This window comes from Poecilia reticulata, linkage group LG1 (assembly GCF_000633615.1).
Source record: "Poecilia reticulata strain Guanapo linkage group LG1, Guppy_female_1.0+MT, whole genome shotgun sequence".
Classification (NCBI taxonomy): domain Eukaryota; kingdom Metazoa; phylum Chordata; class Actinopteri; order Cyprinodontiformes; family Poeciliidae; genus Poecilia; species Poecilia reticulata.
Genome location: NC_024331.1, coordinates 18053051 through 18072926, shown reverse-complemented (window position 1 = coordinate 18072926; position 19876 = coordinate 18053051). Strand labels below are relative to the sequence as shown.

Below are 19876 nucleotides of genomic sequence, written 5' to 3'. Positions count from 1 at the left end.
CTCCACAATAATCGCTTATGTACTTCACAGTTCCAACAGATTACAAATACTTTTTGACATGAATCAATTGGTTCCAAGCAATTCTCTGCTGTTTCACAGCATTATCATTTGAATACTTATTAATTCTGAATTAGCTTAACAAAATGTTAAGCTAGTTGTCAAAATCTTTACATTTTATGCCATTCCTTTGCTGTTTCAAAACATGTCCCCCAGGCTGAACGATTTCTCTAAGGTGAGCCTCAGTTTTCACAGATGATCTTCATGCACAGATTCACCCAAAGCACGTTTCTTATGTTTGCTGTAACTGGATTTGTAATTTGATTTGCACAATGCTGTGAACAAATTAGAACTGCAAAGAGCACATGCAGTAAATGTGTGAAACATATTAAACATTTAAACAAGTAATAAATTAGGTATGCTCCTTAAGATGCACTTTAACGCCTTCCTTGTTTTGCTGCAGCTGAAAAGTGGAGATGACCTGGTTTCCCCCCACAGTTATTGCGAAGAATGCCTAAGGAGGAATTTTCATTATTAACACCAAATTTTATTTTAGCGTTTATCTGCCAACACATAATATGCCCTTTAAATGTCCCCGGCTCTGGGCGACCCCCCTGGATCCAGAAATATGGCGCACGACCTGAACTTCAACCTCGGATATTTTTTCAGCCTCGTTCGTCTGTTCGACAGACTGCACATCTGTCACTCAAACGTCTCGCGATAAACGGCCTTCATATATAAAGAACTGCTGAGGGGGTGCCTAGTCCACTTGGACGGGCGTAAGGTTTCCTTGAGGATCTTGGGCCGAGTTAGGAACAGCCGAGTAGAGAGGGAGAGTGCTCTGGAAATCAACCAGCCATGTCGGACGCGGTGATTAGTTTCATGAAGGACTTTTTGGCCGGTGGCATTGCCGCTGCCATCTCCAAAACAGCTGTCGCTCCCATTGAGAGAGTCAAGCTGCTGCTGCAGGTAAAACGGGCTGAGCCAGCTGTTGGTCATGCCGTGTTTTGTGCGTAAAGTGTGCGTAATTTGTGGATCTCTGAAAAGAAAAAAAAAATTAATTTACGAGGAAATTGCTTTAAAAGAGGAGACGTTGAACTAAGAACAAGGAAGGTTCGCATATTCGTGTGCGTAATGGCAACGGGCACGTGAGGGTCAATTTGGAGATCGTTTTACGCACAGGTCTGAAGGATGGCGGGGAGGTAAAATGATGTGGGATCAGAATAAAACAGTTAAGCACGTGCTCATGATATCCTGTCAATGTTTTCCAGTTTCATTTATACTCGCTTAAAGCACATTGCCGCAGTAATATTCAGTGGAAGAGATTTGCTAAATTTAACCTAAAAGATGTAATCCAATACGCAGTGAAGTCTCGAGTGTCTAGGATGTGCCTTAAGACTGCTGGACAAACTAAACCAGATCACTAGATAATGTCTGGCAAGCTGCAGGGTGTTCAGCAAAGTTGTTCAATGAAAAGGTCAAAATTACAAATTGATTTTCTTCACACTTCTCCTGAAAACAAGCCAGGTGTAAAAGGCGGCCTCTTGGTTTTCTCCCTTGTAGGTGCAGCATGCCAGCAAGCAGATCACGGCTGATATGCAGTACAAAGGCATTGTTGACTGTGTCGTTAGAATCCCGAAGGAGCAGGGCTTCCTGTCCTTCTGGAGAGGCAACCTGGCCAACGTGATCCGTTACTTCCCCACCCAAGCCCTGAACTTCGCCTTCAAAGACAAGTACAAGAAGATCTTCCTCGGTGGCGTGGATCAGAAGACACAGTTCTGGCGCTACTTTGCCGGGAACCTGGCGTCGGGCGGCGCCGCTGGGGCCACTTCGCTCTGCTTCGTCTACCCACTCGATTTCGCTAGGACGAGGCTGGCCGCCGACATCGGCAAGGGCCCAGCAGAGAGGGAGTTCACCGGACTCGGAAACTGCATTACCAAGATCTACAAAACCGATGGCCTCAAGGGTCTTTACCTCGGGTTCAACGTGTCGGTGCAGGGCATCATCATCTACAGAGCGGCTTACTTCGGATGCTTTGACACAGCAAAAGGTGCACAAACAAACCTGGTCGACCTAAATTGTGGTGCAGTGGAGATTCTTGCATGAAGAATTAGCCCCTCTTTCTGCTGCCCCAACCAATCAAAACGCATGAGATCATCAAAATTTAGTTCATTAGTCTCATTCATCATCAAGCAAGGGGCACAAACTTTCCTTGTAGACTACAAATGCTTGAAAGCAATAGGAAACTTTTTCAAGGTGCAACTGAAAGACGTGCTTTAGCAGATGTGTGTATACATTTATTTGCTTTGACTTCCCTCATGCAGGCATGCTGCCAGATCCCAAGAACACACACATCATTGTCAGCTGGATGATCGCCCAGACTGTCACGGCTGTAGCGGGTCTCGTCTCGTATCCTTTTGACACCGTCAGACGTCGCATGATGATGCAGTCAGGACGTAAAGGAGGCAAGATTCTCTTTTACTTGTAAACGTTCCGTACGCATAACAAAAACTGGAGAATTACACACCAACATGTGGATATTAATGGCGATGTTTGAATTCCCACAGCTGATATTATGTACAAGGGCACAATCGACTGCTGGAAGAAGATCCTCAAAGATGAGGGAGGTCGGGCCTTCTTCAAGGGAGCCTGGTCCAACGTGATCAGAGGCATGGGTGGTGCTTTTGTGCTGGTGCTGTATGATGAGATCAAGAAGTTCACCTAATAAGCACACTTTCCCAAACCCTCAAGGAAATCCCTTCACTTTGTTCAAGTCTTATCCTTTTTTTGTGATATGGTGACACCAGCCTGGTGAATTAAGAATCTGGGTTTGTAGGCTATCTTTCCTGTGCAGCAGCTGGGGGAGAACGGATAGATGCACTTGACCTGGGTTTACGCCTCATCAGAAATGTGTATATATAACATTATCAACCATCTGCTAAAAGGAAGTCTCTTAGGTTTCAACAGCTGGTGGACATGATGTGATAACAGGTTATGATACAGGCCAATCGTTCCTCCTGTTAGTGTTAAGGAGAGGCGGAGGCCCTTATGATATGCTGTGACCACCTTAAACATTAATTTATTAAGAATAAAGTCAGTCTATACTCCAGTCTCTCTGTTGTCCTTAAAAGCACCACTTTTCCCTGGTATGTTTGGGTTCCTTTGTCACTGATGTGACGACCCGTTTTCATTTAACATCAGTATTTATGGAACAAATGTGCCCCAACTCAGCTGCCTGATTATTGAACAGGTTAAAGTGAATACGTCATTTATTGCCATCTGTGGTTTTCCTGGAGTCTTCATTGAAACGAGGTCCAAAAAGAGGAGCCCTGCAAAAGTACTGATACACCTTAAATTTTTTTTTTTGCAATTCCCACATTATGTACAATTTGTGTGATAGACCATGACAACATTGTTGGGAAGTCTAACATGCGTCACCACCTCACATATCAAAACTTACCGGCTATTTTATCATCATGCTAAATCATTGACTGAGCAGTACTCCGTGGGATCTCTAAAGGTAGGGATATCATTTCATAGCTTATGCTTTAAATTTCTCCATAACTTTGTCCTTGACTTGTCATGTGGTTCTCAGTCTTCCTGATGATAAAGCCATAAGATTTACATGACAGGTGATTTCCAAAAGCAATTGATTTTACATTGAAGGTATCAGAGTAGAGGGGCCTATAACTATGCATGCTGCTCTTTTCAGATTTTTATTTGTAAAGCATTTGTGAACTCATGAATCATGTTACTTTGTGTTGGTCTATTACATACAATTAAAACACATTGAGGTTTGTAGTTTAATGTTCAAGGAGCGTGAATATCTTTAAAATGGACTGCATCACGAAAATGAGAAAACGTAACTGCTCTGCGACTCTCCAGTGTTATGGCCTTTTCTGCAATAAAATTATTGCCATCTTTTCTTCAACAGGGTAAACCAAAAATTAATACTCAATTCCTTTTTTTCTGGTTTAAAAACATTTTATTAGATCACAAATCACATGTGTAAACAGTAACAAATACAAAACATATTTGCACTTTTTTGTTCAAAAATTACTCTGCAGACAATATCAAAGCACAGCATCAATTAACACTTTAAAGCCAAGAATTCTGACTGAATTAAAGGGTTAAAATAAATGTAGTTATTTACAAATGGCTTTGATCTCAAAACATAAACTGCTAAATAGTTGAAGAGCAGAAAACAAAGCAGCACGAGTAAATTACATGAAATAATAAAAGCATAAATATGTTCTAAGCTTTGCACTGTACAAATTAATCATCATCATCATAAAGTGATGGTCATCTGCTGTGAAGCAAAAAAATACCTCTTTATTTGGCAGAGTTCTTAACGCCAGGCTTGACTGCTAGTACGTTGTGTATTTGACCCAGAAACAGATGTCCCTCTGGTGTAGGTGTTAATGAGAGATGCACGGGAGATGATTGGCATGGGTCTTATAATCGCTGAGGGGAAAACAAGAGGAATTCCCTTAGGTGATATAGACACAAACAACAATTGTTTTGCAACAAGCGAGTCATTGAGCACACAGGCTTTACTAAACTCATTTTATTATTACAGCTTAAGTATATATTTTTCACACCATAGTAAAAAAAAAAAAAAGAAGACATTGCTGAAATTAAAAAGCTATGAAATGATGGAAACGGGAAGATTAAGCAATTTACTTATAAACGAACAAGTGATTCCCAATAAGAGCTTGCTGCTGCTCCAAACTGTCGTTTTCTGAGTTAATTTAATCTCTGCAGCCATCTGGAAGCTGCAGCCCAGACGTGCAACAAACCTGCAGCATCAGTTTAAGAGAACTGCTGCTCACTACCACATGCTGAGCCTCCTTTTCTCTGATTGAAAATCAACACTGGAGTAATTCAAAGTAAATACGGAGTTCTGAAGGCAGGGATATATATAGATGCAAAGCAGCAGTTTGATGGCCCAAATTTACCTCGAAAGTGATGCTGTCTGAGCTAAACCTTCACATCGTATTTTCTGCAGAACTTTACTTGGTCTTTATAAAACAATACTTTGCAGAAATATGAATTCTTCTTGAAGGTATTTTTATTTTTAGGACCAAATTTCAATGTGTCAGTTTTTTTTAATGATTTTATGTATAGACCAACATAAAATACTGGATAAATATGAAGTAAAAAAAAAAATAAATAATCAGAAAATGCTTTTTTTTTTTTACAGAACATTTTTCAAAAGCGTGATGTCTGTCTTGATTCAGACTTCAGTTAATCTGATAGGTACAATCCAATACAACCAACTGTCTTAAATCCCTTATCCAATAAACAGAGTCCATCTCTGTACAAATACAGGTTTCTGTGAATATTTCCAACAGGAAAAGGTCAGGGTCAGAAACAGTCAGAGCTGCACTGGAATGGTTTGCAGCACAGGTGTCAAACTCCATTCCTTGAACTTTTATACTGCACACAGCGATGTACCGCAGACAACAACTAATAAACATATTGTTTAACGTGTGCTGAAGCAGAGACCCAACAGTGCCAGGACACTATCCTTTAAGGACCTCTGCTAGAGAGCATATGTGTTAAAAGAACCCACTTAAAGTTCAGATCTAAGTCAAAGTCATCCATTCCGACTCTGCTTTTACCAAAAAAAACAAAAAACATAACCAACAAGTTGTGTCCTCTTGATCTGCAAAGCTGGTAAGGACCTCAAAAGACTTGCTGCTGTAAATGCAATTAATGTGTGAAATGCTAATGAAAGGTCAAATGGAAGAAATACTTTCACAAAGTAGGATCATACAAGAAGCAAACTTTTCCTAAAACAATGCATTTAACTGAGAACCTTCAATGAATATTCAGACTCTGCTGTACCTGAAATATACAAAAATATTAACATTAAAAAAGTTTAGCAGTTTAGCTTCTTCAGATTTCAAAGCACTTACTACAGGATACTCTGCTGGACCCCCCACTATAGGTCCTGTAGCCGGGCATTTCGATCCGCCGCTGGTGATCTGTTAGTTGTTCAAGGCGACTCATTCCAGGTGTGGCTTGGGTGGACTGCAGTCTCTTTAGTAAAACCTGTGAAACGCATCAAGACCTGTGTGTCATACTTAAAAATTAAATATCCTGCTTACCATGTAGTTGACTGTTGACAGTTAAAAACCAGCAATCTAGTTGTGCTATTTGCACAACTTATTACACATAATAAGCCACTTTTGTGTCTTTCCGCGTAAATTTAGCCTTTTTGCCCATTATATAAGGTAAGTTTTACATTGGCGTGTTACTTATCCATTTCGACTTTACAAGCAATACCATCTACCTTCACAGTCATCTGTAGTTCTTAAAATTGCTGACGGATGAAGGATTTGGGCTCGTCGTCGGATCATTTAGAACTGATCTAAAGTCTGGATCCACTGTTTATTTTCTTACATTTAGCTTTAACAAGCAGTACTTTTTAGGACACCGACTGACTTAAAAATATAAAATATACACAACAGTTTTAGTGCATTGAAGAAGAAGAATGACTGAGGTTTCATTTAAGTAAATCACTAAAATAAGGTTCCTAAATCAAAAAATCAACTCCTAATCAGCTTTTAGCGTACATCAAGTTTTAAAATGCTTACTCAGCTATTTTACTGACCATTAAAAAGACAAGATAATTCCTTTAGCTTAGTTGGAAACATGAAAAACACAACAAATAAGTCTGACAAACATGAAATGTATTTTTTTCCAACAAGGTAATATATCTGATATTCACAGGTGTGGTGTGTGTGTGTGCATTTTTTAATGATCATTTTGAAAAATTTAAATTAGCAAAACAATTCCACTTAAATCAACATTTGTTGTGCCAAATTGTTTAAAATGATCTAATATTACACACAAAAGTAACTTTTGTACCAAAAAAACATACATTTTATTATTCAGAAATATAATATTTTGCATGAACTTGAATTAGAAACCAGACAAAAGGTATCAACTCAACAGTATAGCATAATATTGTATGCTTTAGGTCGTACATACCACAGACACCAAGACTATTCAATGAGGTTTCTTGGTAAGCAATGTGTATAAACTACTATAAGCTCCAGCATACAAACATACATATAAATATACATATTAAATGGACATTAAATTTAATAAGATTTTTCATTCAATTGCATTTACACGACAGTTAAAAACCTCCTTAAAGTTAATCAACCGGTCGCATTTTCAGTTTTTTATAAACCAAATGAACCGTGTTACAAGTGTGATGTGCCGGAGAATACTCTGACCACACGGCAGATTCGATTACTCCACTCTAAGAATAGAGGAGGCGAAAAGCACTCCTGACAAGACGGACTTCAGAGTGAACAGTTTGTCCTGAAAACGACTGAAGCACCTCCTGTTTTAACAGCATTTACCAGAATTACGATAAACTATGAATATATGAAGAATGTAATAAACCTGTGAAAATATCAAGACTCATAACTTTGTAGCACATCGTTAGTTACCAGCAATTAATTGAATCCAGACAGATTTCTTTTAAACAGTGCTTGATCATCTAAATGTGAATGTTATTGATAAATAAGACAATAAATAGATGAAATATGAAGACAAAAAAGTCTCATAATGTTCCTCAGTAGTATGGCTCAAGTCGGACACCTGCTGCCGTCTATCAAAGTTAATCAGTATCTGCTTTCGGGGGCGTATTCTCAGACTGACCCCAACTAAACCTTAATGATGGATATATTTCATGAAATCATGATTAAACACTGTAAACATCCAGTCAGCAAGATACAATTTAGGGGATCTCTACTTCATTGTCGTGAGAATGAGCTGGCTGCGGTGGAAAGGTGAGTCAGGTAGTGACTAATAGTGGCCAACATGATGAAATCCTTCCAAATCATTAAAGTAAATTATATTAATGAGCACTCTGCAGCCTGAACAGCAGCAAGATCTGTCTGAACAATGACGGTACGATTACACACACTGAGAAGATGCGGCTTCAAGTGTCTCCAATGAGTTTAATTTAGAGATAAAACAGCAGATATAGTGGAGTGCCAGGAAAAGTCACAGGATGTTGCTAGGTGCACACTGATCACTCGAGAACAACCTACAATTACATAGCTCCCCGTTTTGAAACAGTCACAGACTTTAATGTAATGCTTGTTCAGTTGTTGACTTCATGTTGTTTTCTTTATAACTTTGTAATTTTGTGTTTTTGCTGTGTAAAGCACTTTGAACGGCCTTGCTGGTGAAATGTGCTATCCAAATAAACTTGATTGATTTAATGAAAACATTGCTCTGCATTACTTTTGAACAGGCAGCAGTATAACACAGGTTAAAACATCATTCCACTCTGTTTTTGTAGCATTACAGACAAACAGCTTACATGATGGAGCAAGAGAGGAAGTGCTTGATACTGGGAAGACTACTGGAATCCTCCCAGTAAAAACAAAAAACATCAGTGTGCACTAAAACATGATTGGGTTTATGCTACAGAGACTCTTACCATGTGTTATTTTGATAGCAACTGTTGATGCTGAATTAGAAGTCATCAGCTCAGGCGTTGCCAAGCTACAGACATGCATGCATTCATTGGACAGTACAAGGTTATGTGTGTGTGTGTGTTTGTTTGCTTAGTAAATCAGTTACTGCTAATGACAGAAAAACGCCAATCAAAATGTAAAACAACTCACCAGGTTCTCCTGATGAATGCGACGCTGTTGTCGGTCCCTGACTTGTGCAGTATGTGCGTAAAAAGCAACTGAAGAGCCTTTGGGCACAGAAGTGCTCTTTTTTGAATTTTTTTCTGCTTTGGACCCTGATGAAATATTTGACAGTGCCTGAAGGAGCCGCTTGTTCTCCAAATCAATGCGACGGACCTCAGCGTTGGAAAATGAGTAGTTCTTCCGAACAACCCCTCCAGAAACATGGAGCACCATTTTCTGTTCAAGATGGCTTTCTAATCCAGATGAACCTGAAGGAGGAGAAAGCACATTTGTCTAGTTTGTGTTTAACAGGCTTGTGAACAATGCTCTGCTGGGTTAACTGAAAAATGACAATAACACATGCAAACAAACAACATAAAAGTACAAAACATGTACATCAAGGGGCACGTCTTTCAGTCAAGAGTCCTTTTTACCTTTTTGTCATGATTTGTCAAACTTATTCATGTTTTTTTTTTTTTTTACTTGTTCATTACATTTTTTTTAAATCCAAAAAATGGCATGCTTTTGTACTCAACCTGCTTATCTCATATATCCCTAATTAAAATGCAAATAAAACTTGCCTTCAGGAGTTCCCCAATTTGTAAATAGTGTCCACCTGTGAGTGAATTAAGTTCAGAATAAATCCTGATCTATGAAGGCCTCGGATGTTGCAAACAGCATTAAGAAGTCCAAGGAACACAGCAGACAAGTTGTCAAGTCGAAGCATCCTGGGGTTGCGCAACATCCTCAGCTTTGAGCATCTCACAGAATGCTGCTCAACCCACCGACCCACGAGTAGAAACCGACTGAGACACGTGCTTCTACCTAGCAGGCCGATGCACAGGTAGGTAGCAAGCATTACTCACACTCATCCACATCGGTATTTGAGTCCACCGCTTCATGAATGTTGCTGAAGGCACCGGAGGGCAGAGTTTTCGGCTCCTGCTGCACTTCGTGACCTTCTTTCTCAGCCTCTGAACTTAATGACCGGAGTGAACCAGAATCAGGAGAAGAGAGGGGACTCACGTCTGTCACTGAGCCATCTGACTCATCTGTGCTCATGTTAGGCAAATCCTGAGATTCAGCTGAGCCCCGTCTGGTCCCTCTTGTTTTACGGCGTACAAAAGACTTGGTGGGTTTGGAGAGGTTAGAGGAGTTTAAAATACCTCTCTGACTGCTGAAAGAACTCTCTGAATCTGCGTCAGTGCTGGCTTCATTTGAAGAGGGAGGAGAATTTTTGGGATGCTGATTTTTGACCAGTTTTCTAGGCGATTGCTCGTTTGCCTCTTTTGAGTTAGCTGGGAAAGCTAAGGCACTTTTTCTTGTGTCATTCTGCCTCTTGTTGTCCCCATCATTTGGAATGTCGGCTAGCATAGCCGGAAATGCTCCACTGGGTCTTTTAGAGTGAAAATTTAACTCATCTTTGCCTTCATGTATATGTTCATCCGGTATGAAAGAAATCAATGATGCATCAGTTTTGCTGTTTTCCACTTCCTTCAAGTCTCTCTTTGTCTCCTCAGTGAGATGTCCAGAGTGTTTTACAGATTCTCTCTGACGTGTGCTTGAAATTCGCTTTTTCATCTTCGAGTCCTTCTCTCGTTTCTCTCCAACATTTCTTCCACTGTCCCAATCACTGTCAAAAAAGGAGTGGTCCACTTCCCCTTCCAGTTCACTAGAGGTGAACATGGCAGCCTTCCCCAACACAGAACCTGCAGGTTATTGTGAGCACAATGTTAATTTGAAGTTGGAGTATTTTTTTTTTTAAATGTGAAACAGATCAAGTAACTTTGCACGACACTTCAACACATTTAGAATGTGTTGCCTTCCCCTCATGTGTTTGCTAGCTACTACTACAAAAGCAGTATGTATGAGAGATTAAATAAAAACTATATTTAAAAAAAGAGGAAACCATTTTTGAAGTATTTTCTTTGGATAGAGGCAGGTCAACTGAAACAACTTTGCTACAATGGTAATCTTTAGAGATAAAATCCTTTCGCTGATCCCTGGCACTTCCAGTACTTTCTTGGGGACCTTGAAGCCCATCAACTGAGTCTCTCTCTCTCCTTAAATTTCTGGATGATTTAATAAATTGTTGTGAGTACAATACTATTACCAACATCTGTCTTGCCTCTGAAGTCACTTTATGCAAAGTGAGGATGAAAGCATTTGTCCTTGGAGGTAACCACGAGAAAAGAATAGTCTCAGGCATTTTAACAAGCAAACCGTTCTGCTCTTCTAGCTCAGGGGTGTCGGTCCTCGAGGGCCGACATCCTGCACGTTTTAGTTCTCTCCCTGGTGGTAGTAACAACCTTTTCAGCTTGTCAATATTCCTCTTAGGGCTTCTAACGAGCCATCATTTGATCCAGGTGCGTTAAACCTGAACTAAAAGGCCCTCGAGGACCAACTTTGGGTACCCCTGTTCTAGCTGAATGTGAATAGCAGTGATAGCAGCTGCCCAGTCCTTATCTAAACTTTCCTGATTTTTTTTTTTTTCCCCCCCCAAGTCATATTGTGAGAGCTAAAACACAGGGGAAATCATTGCTGGATAAAGTAACATGAAGACCAAGGTTCGGCAGAAACGCTTCAAAATAGTTTACACGACTTAATAAAACTAAAATGTTAACATATATTTAGCGTTTCTAGATGTCAGACACTGGTTACAGTACCCCCGGCACGATGGAAGAGTTAACTTACGTTTTAAAGTGTTACATGGGATAAAGCTAAAATCTACATCTAAACATCTTAAAACATATGGCAGTTGGCAGATATGGCCGTAGTAGGTAACTCAACAATGTTTACTTTAGCTAAAACCCAACGTAGCGTCTTACCTGTCGAACTGCGGCGAACAGGTTTTAACGTTTCTGTTGTAAACGGGTCAGACGTCCTAGTCTACCCATTTCGCTTGACAAATACTAAAACCCCCGGAAACTACGCCTGGTAGCCAGTGCGCACAAACAGACGACGCTGTTAGTAGCTAGGTAACGTCATTTCCTGGTAACGGTTACACAGTAAATCGGGGACTGGGGTTTGGGTAGACACGAGATTGTTTTATAGTAGGATATAAAAACCTGTTTTTATTTGGGCTTTTTGTTAAAAACCGGTCACGACATTATTTAAATGGCCTGTCCAAGTAAAAAGATATATAAAATGTTAAACGACTGCGGATGATTTTTTAAATAAATGGGCAAATAGGGATATTTTATATAGGCCAAAGTATTCCCAATGGAAATATCTTTACTGTTGATATTACATTTATTAACCAACAGTTGTTAATATGTATGCTGAATTAATTCAACCACCACAAACTAGCAAATATTTATTCAGAACCTCCTTTAAAAAAAATTGAGAATCTACATTGTAAAGAGCTTTACGTTATGCCATTAAAGACACTATATGTTCGACATTAAACTGCTCAAGCAAATACATTCAAAATAAAACTCCAGAAGCACCTTTGCAGTAAAAGATTTTGGACAAATATGGATACCAACATAGGATGCAAAACATGGGTGTTTTTTTTGTTTATTTTTGCTTGGGAATCTATTCTGCTAAAGAGCATCAAGAGCATCTCCTTTAACAAGACGAGATTATCTGAAGGGGCATCCCCTGAAATTACAATTTGTCATGGTTTTACCATTTACTACATAATTAAACATGTCAGTGATACACTCATGGGATACTGACGTCCTAGGACAATAGTACAGGGCCACTCTGTTCTATAAACCTGATTACTCATAAAACCTTTATATACCAGTGTAGAGATAGGGATGGATTGAGATAATGTTTTGTAGACAAACAGAAAGCCCTTAATAATGAAATCTGAACTTAATAAGGATAATACTTCCGACTTAGACAATGAGACAAACAAACAAGGCAAAGTGAAAATCCTTTTTTTTCTCTAAAGTTTTTAATTAAAGTGAGCAAAACAGTATTTTTAAAGAATGGGGAAATTCTTTTAAATAGACAAAATATTAACATTTCTTTCTGACTATGCGATTACCAGCTCAGCCAAAATTATTTAAATAAACAGTCTATACTGTTACATCTCAAATTTATAGCCTTTCATCATTGTCCATTTGCTCAAATCACTCTCGGCCTCTGGGGCAAACAGAGGTTGTAATATGCAGTTTGATCCCAAAAGTCAGGTCCTTTCCAGCCACACCAGCCCTGCGAAAGTCAACATTCACGTTAAGATCACGACTGGCATATAAAATGTTTTTCAGTTCACAGATATATCTGAAGTGGTGGCTTTCTGTAGCTGCTACCTTCTCTGTGATAACTGGAAGGTCCTCTACTCCTGTGTAATGTGGATCTAGGATAAGATAGCGGATTTCACCAGTGGTCTCACTCCAAGCTACGCCCAAGATAGTGTGAGCCAAAACTCCGCCACCTATAAAAACAACAACAACAAAAAAAAGATACCATTAGTAAATTCTAACTAGCCATGGTTTCTAACTAGTTTTAACAGCACATTTAAACATTATATTATGTCTTTTTTCAACAGGACAAAAGCAATAATAATTGTGATATATGTCAGGAAGTCTGAAAAGAAGCAGTCATGCTAATCTTAGGCTGGAATATCAGCTTACCAATCATGATAGGAGTTCCTTCAGTCATAAAGTGATTAGCCAATTCTCTGCCCTTGGATGCCAACTCAGAACCTTGACTAAACATGACAAAGTTATGTCAAATTCATCTACATCATCGACAAAATAAATTCCTTGAGGGTTTGTCAAGGAATGCCACCTCACCTCACAAACATGATTTTGGACGTGACTCCAAGCAGATGGTTTAGAACAGCCTGAACCTCGATGGATCCAATCCACTGACGGGACCCCACGAAGGACGCCTGCTTGTCTCCAACTTCCACCAAAGCCTGTAAAACAAGGACCCCAGATAAAGACTGACATGTTGAACATCACCACTGCTAAAATTTGAGGGGCAAATTTAAATCACATTTCATTCAGAAAACCTAAAAATCAGAAACATGAAATTTAAATCAAATATACTTAAAAATCCCCATAAAACAAAACAAGTACAATGCAGAAAGGTAAATCTTGTCATCAACAGAAGAGACAACAAAGAACATCTCTAGCGAAGAAAACAGCTAGATCATTGACGCAACCACAGGTGCGTTTTAAAGCATAAAAAGTAAAAAAAAAAAAGTATAAAAAAGTGCTACATGTTTCCAATCAGTTGCTCCATTGAAATGTTTTCCTTTTTTTTTTCTCAATGTTTCAGCCAAATGAAAGACAGATTGTAGATTGGTTTTGTGTCTTCCATCCCATCCGCCATATTGCTAAAACTTTCCCAAACATCATTTTATTTTTAATTTGAAGTACTCTTTTAAATTAAATCTTTTATCAACATGTTTCTTTCAACTGTAAGTGACAATCAGTTTCTCAGTGGGTGAGTCCCAACTTGAATATACAAACAAACTTCTTGGATGAATGAGCTCACATGTAGATAAAGTGGGATCTCCAATAAACATAATAAATCTGAAGGTAAGGTGCTGGTTTGATCGAGCTTCAGGATGCTATATGTCACATCCTCGCTTTGGACCAGGGGTCTTCAACTCCAGCTCTTGAGGGCCGGTGTCCTAAAAGTTTCAGGATGCCCCAGGCCCTCGAGGCCTACATTTAAAAAATGTTTTTTTCTGAAACTTTGGTTTTCCACTTGTAACACCACTTTACGATGTTTTCGGTCCCCTAGGATGTGCATTTCTTTTTCTTTTACAGTTTTTCTGAAATATTTCTCACCTTCTGACATGATGCACACGGAAAAAAATAAAAATGCCCTTCATAGAAATATCGCATATATGATGATATTTTGCTTAAACTGGGATCACATCTATGAACGTGCTTCACCTGCTGGATCTCTTTGTGGCTGGGCACGCCGCGCTCCACATAACCCTGCTGCTGGAACCAGGAGCAGATGGTCTGCAGGGAGCGATAGGCACAACCCCAGCCATTGTCATCCATGCGGTCCTGCATATAGTGGTGGTAGCTGTAAATTCCCTGGACCAGGTATACCTTAAAATAAGACAAAGCACAAAATATTTAACCTTCGTTTGAATTTTTATTTTATTACAGTATGCCAAAATTGTAAAAGTTACAAGGAAAAAGTAAACAAGTAAATATTATAGATGCTGTAAATTTACCTTTCCGTTATCGAGGGTGGGGTGTGTGAGAAATGTGTGAGGGTTTCTGAGATAACCGTCTCTGTAGGTCTCATTAGGGAAGTGGTAAGCGTTTGCTCTTCTGAAGAAAGGCCTGTTATCTGGCAGTTCAAACTGTCCATGCAACTCCTGTTTTGTGCAAAAGCAATGAGAAACAATTGTTATAATTTGCTATTCAATTAGACTTCAGCTTTTAGAGCAATGAAGATTCTAACTGAAACATCTTAAGGTAAATAATTATAAACAAATACATAAAAAAAGAGCAAAAATCAAGGTGATCTTACCCGCCGCTGTGCTTCCAGTTCTTTATCTAGTACTCCGCTAGGAAAAACCACCGTCACCAGTCCATTTGGCTCTGGAAGGAGAAAATGAAGGGGCTCTGGGACACGCAGTGTTGTCCCCTTCATACACTGCAGAGTCACCTTCTCCATGTCAAACAGCTGGCAAGTCAATGCCTTCATCAGTCGTTCACATCCGCTGCAGGGCCAATTAAGAAGACATCCCTCATTGTGAGATAAAGGTTTTGTCAAAGCAGTTATTAGCTACTGTTGAATCAGTGGCTAATCCACATATGTACCAGTTTTACAGATTTTGATCATGAAATCAAATGTGTTCAAGAGAAGACGTACTCTTTGATGGTGTCGCTGCAGCTGCTCCATACAGCACAGTCCATCGGAAGAGTCGCACACAGAAGGTGAGATTTGTGGACCGTTCTAGTGAGGATTGGAGCTGAGACAGGGCCTGGCTTTGTGGCCTCCATCATCAGGGAGAGGTTTATGACACTCTAAAGAACATACTTTAATTATTCAGAAGTTCTGGTTCTATCCACATGAATAAAATAAAGTGTGTTTTGTGTAAGCAAAGCAACGTTTGAGAACCTGATCTTCAGCTGTGATACAGATACTGTCTAGGGAGGTCCACATCAGGAACTGTTGTCCCCAGCAAAGATACAAGTCATTTACAAATGGGCATTTGATAGAACTGAGTCATAACCTGATACTTCACTAAGTAAATACACGAGGTGATAATACTGGAATACTGACTGGTATTAATGATGTTCTGGACACACCAGTATTGATTTTTCTTGATATTTTGCTAAAACCAGAGATTACGTGGGATAACTTCCGACTCAATACTTTTACTTTTTAATTGCAGCTATGGTCTGACTCCAGCTGATGATCCTTTTATCCAGGCAATAATATGGAATGTTTTTTTTTTTTTAATTGTCCACATAACACATGACTAAGCTATGTATAATTTAAACATCTGCTTATCAGAAAGCAAATCCTGCTTTTGTTGTGTGTGTCACTATGAACAAATATAAAACATGGATGATACACCTTCATCCTCTCTTACACATGGACTGCTAATCCAGTAAAGTAAATAATCTGTGTCAATGAGGTGAATGACCTTGGAAGCAGTTTAATTAACATTCCAGTTTCCAGTATTATCAGGTGTAAAAATCTGGCTGGCATGGAAAATATCTGCTGCTGCCAGACTACAGCATTAAAAGCTCTCTTCTAGGGGGACCTCAGTCCACAGATATGATTTTTTTTAAAGCATGGTTTCTATTTTTATGCTATCTCTGAATTAACAAGTTAGAGAACTGACTGAGGCAATTAGCTTTAGGTTAAGTGATGATTAATAAATAAAAATAAAAAAAAACATACATTGACAGTGTCTTGTAAAAGTACTTGCACCAAATTACATCTTGTTATATTACGACCACAAACGTCTTGGTATTTTATGAAACAAATCGACACAAAGTTGCTCAAACCTTTCGAGGTAGAAAAGTTAGGATGTATTTTTTTTTTTTTAACTAGTGAAATTATACAATTATGATATATGTTTATATTTAGCCCTTGTTTACTCTGGTATCCCTAATCTATAAAGAGGCATGAATACTCTAAATACTTTATACTACGGAAAATTCATATCTTATGTTCCTGCAAATTTAATACTTAAGGATTTTGGTCCTGTGAAACTTGCCATCCTTTCTGCAAGCTCCACAGCTGCATGCACATGTACTTGGCAAATGTTTTATGCAGGATGCCCTTTCTGACAGAACCTGACTTTCCCCGAGAAGAAACAGTATTTGAACCATGAACCACCCAAGTCATTGCCACTCCAATTTGTTCCTATAAAAGTTAATCCTGAAAACAGGATATACTTACCGCTGAAACACCTTTTTTGTTTTTCTTCTTTGTTGATCTCTTTCCACTTGTCTCCTTGTCATCTGTTCTAAAAGACATTTAAAAAATGGTTAAAATGCAGCCAAACAAATAAAAATGAACAGCGTAATGTGTTTTAAATTGAGTATGCACCAGTTTGATGACCTCATTCATGCCCCCTGCCTTTTAACTAAACTTGCATTGTGATCGTAATTAAAAGTATTTTTTCAGCTGGTCCCATCAATAAAAATATATAATTTGTTCTATTCTGGGTTGTTGGCAGTTCTTAAATATTAAGATTTTTAAATATCAGATGAACTTTTTCCCTTTTTGTGACAAATCCAAAAATATGCCAAGCAGGAGTTCTAGTGTAAAAGGCTCCAACAAACTGATTTGAGCAGTTGTTCCATTTACAATAAAAAGTTACATTCATTACTTACTGTATGAACTGAAATATGTCTTCGCATGGTGCATCAGGAGTTATTTCTTCAAAAACACTTTTGTTTGGCCAAATCAGAACAGGGCTGTTGCAGACTGCCAGGACACAGGACTCAGATTTTACCTGCAAACGAAGTGCCTCAAATGTTCTGGAGATAGCTTTTTGCATTGGCACCTCTGGAAGAAGAAGAAGAAAAAAAAAAACTCAAGTCAGATATATTCAGCCGTACCAGACACTATTTGAAAACCTGCCAGTAAACACACCATCTATGCTGTCCAGCTGACACTTCAGGTCCAGCGGCCCTCTGAGCCGAAGAATGACCGCCGACTCAGAGTCAGCAAGTACCTGAGAAAACACAGGACAATCGGAGGATTAACGTCAGATAAACGTTATATCTCAAATTTCTGATATTTGCCAGCAGACTGAATGCTGACGAGTCTCTGCCCGCTGCAAACGGTGGAAGAAAAAGCAAAGTGAAGCTGAAAAGAAAGAAACAGAGACAGTTAGTTACACAGAAGAATTTATCAGACTTACCATGATTTAAGTCACTTTAACAACGCAAAAATATATATATTCAGCTACTTAGATCCAAATACAGGAAGTTAATATTTCTACAACCCAGAACTGCTCATCGTGTCTTTGAACGCATCTTTCTATTGGCTCAGTTTGGCTCCTCCCGTAGATGTTGCATTCAATGCACCTCGGAATAAAAACGATACATTTAAGAGCAATAAAATTCGGTCTGCCTTTATAAATAATAACGGCATTACTTTAAATAAATATTTCCAGGACATCAAACTATCACGTGACGTGAAGTGTTTGACTCGTTTTCTTACGCACAATGCAATATAATTCTTCGTATAAAATAAAACTGAATAAACCAACATAATACTAACAATATATTATGATGAACATCCATATCAATATTAGGGGTATAATTACAGAAAAAAAACTAATTTATCTTATCTAGTAATATAAAGGATAACATAATATAAAATGTAAATGCACCACAAAAAATGATGAGAGTAAAAATCGAAATATAACATGTTGTGTGGTAAAACACAAAGAAGAGAATATTTTGTGACAGTTTGCTGGAATCTGGTATGAAATGTGGCTCTCATGTTACTTCAAATCAAAATAAGAAACTCTTGTTGAGCTGCGTGCATTGGTTTTCTTTTTGTAACAGGTGGAACCAGTACACGCCTTCCACTGATTGTGATGAGGGCCACAGAGGAGATTGACAATTGGCCACCAGCCTGCCAGCTTCCCTTTTATGGGAGCTCAAGGTGTGGAGGGAGCGACACCTACTGGTTCCACCTGTTACATTTTGTTTTGTTTCTGCTTCAAATAAATTAAGAACTCTTGAATATGAATAATAAATAGTTTAAAATACATATGTGTGGTAAATAATAAAAACATGCTAAAATTTGTATAGTTTCTGGCCCTTGATAATCATCTTAAATTAATCCAGTCGAGTTGAAAAAGAGACCAGTCTTAAGTCGGTGCAGTATTTTGTTTTAGTAATATTTCTTGGAGAAACTAGTTTGGTACCATTTTCTGGAAAGAGGAGCTGGAACTGATCCCACAATAGACTGAACACATAAAAGTTAGCTGCTATCTTCCCATTGCCTCATTGTTCTAACTGATGTTCAGAATAATAATTGCATTGTGTAGAAGCAATAATGTTTTAGAAAAGCATTTTAAATGTAACAATAAATAAATAAATAAACTTAAAAATGGGATAGGCATTTGAGTTTAGCCCCCTTTTCGCTGATATGCCTGAAATCCAGTTCAACCAACTGCCAGCTGTTCCATAAAGATGCCAGAGGTTTGTTACAAAACATTACATCAAGTTTAAAGATTATAACAAATCAACCAACTTACCAAGATATGATTTGTTACCTAAGCGAACAGCTTCTGCGAACTGTGCATGCTGAGCGTCGATTTATGATGGGGTTTATAGTCTCTGTTCAAATCAGTCTTAGTGAGTGTTTGCAGGGACTAAACATACCAACAGCATGTGCTAAAACAAACTCACATTCATCATATGTACATAAGCAAAGCTGAACCTTCTTCTGTTTGTATGACAAATGGAAGGATGAGAGTTAATATATACAAATATTTCTGGTTCAAGTATGACCCAGAATAAATGATTTCTTTGCTTTGAGGATGTTTAAAACGAAATAATTATTATTTTTTTCTTTACAAGCTGTTTAAAGATTTTAAGGCTCTCAAACATGACTAGCAAGTACAGAGAGGAAAGTAAAAAAAAAAAAAAAAGTAGTGCTAAATATTAAAGGCTTTCCACCACAAATAACACTAAGGAAGTAAATGGCTTCTTAAATTTGATGTAATACATGGAGAAATAAATAAATTCCTTGTTTGTCTGAAGATACCCAAGTGTAATTTAATTCAGAAGTCGTAT

At 38.5% G+C, this 19876-nt stretch overlaps 3 protein-coding genes across 3 annotated transcripts; 1 reads left to right on the top strand and 2 right to left on the bottom strand.

Annotated features, from left to right (window-relative positions):
- Positions 1 to 751: 751 nt before the first annotated feature.
- slc25a4 (solute carrier family 25 member 4) lies at positions 752 to 3101 on the top strand. Its single transcript, XM_008411588.2, has 4 exons — positions 752 to 966; positions 1561 to 2047; positions 2322 to 2462; positions 2565 to 3101. The coding sequence occupies exons 1-4, from the start codon at positions 856 to 858 to the stop codon at positions 2720 to 2722; spliced, it is 897 nt and encodes a 298-aa protein (XP_008409810.1). The 5' UTR covers positions 752 to 855; the 3' UTR covers positions 2723 to 3101.
- Positions 2780 to 11647, bottom strand: cfap97 (cilia and flagella associated protein 97). Its single transcript, XM_008411576.2, has 5 exons — positions 11495 to 11647; positions 9533 to 10375; positions 8655 to 8935; positions 5919 to 6054; positions 2780 to 4461 (listed from the first exon to the last, which is right to left on the bottom strand). The coding sequence occupies exons 2-5, from the start codon at positions 10350 to 10352 to the stop codon at positions 4346 to 4348; spliced, it is 1353 nt and encodes a 450-aa protein (XP_008409798.1). The 5' UTR covers positions 10353 to 10375; positions 11495 to 11647; the 3' UTR covers positions 2780 to 4345.
- A 476-nt stretch (positions 11648 to 12123) lies between these two features.
- Positions 12124 to 18124, bottom strand: ufsp2 (ufm1-specific peptidase 2). Its single transcript, XM_008411561.2, has 12 exons — positions 17986 to 18124; positions 17715 to 17796; positions 17453 to 17627; positions 17016 to 17082; positions 15471 to 15625; positions 15126 to 15318; positions 14824 to 14970; positions 14531 to 14695; positions 13415 to 13539; positions 13253 to 13329; positions 12929 to 13053; positions 12124 to 12830 (listed from the first exon to the last, which is right to left on the bottom strand). Exons 1-12 carry the CDS (start codon positions 17986 to 17988, stop codon positions 12744 to 12746), a joined length of 1401 nt encoding a protein of 466 aa, XP_008409783.1. The 5' UTR covers positions 17989 to 18124; the 3' UTR covers positions 12124 to 12743.
- Positions 18125 to 19876: the final 1752 nt, after the last annotated feature.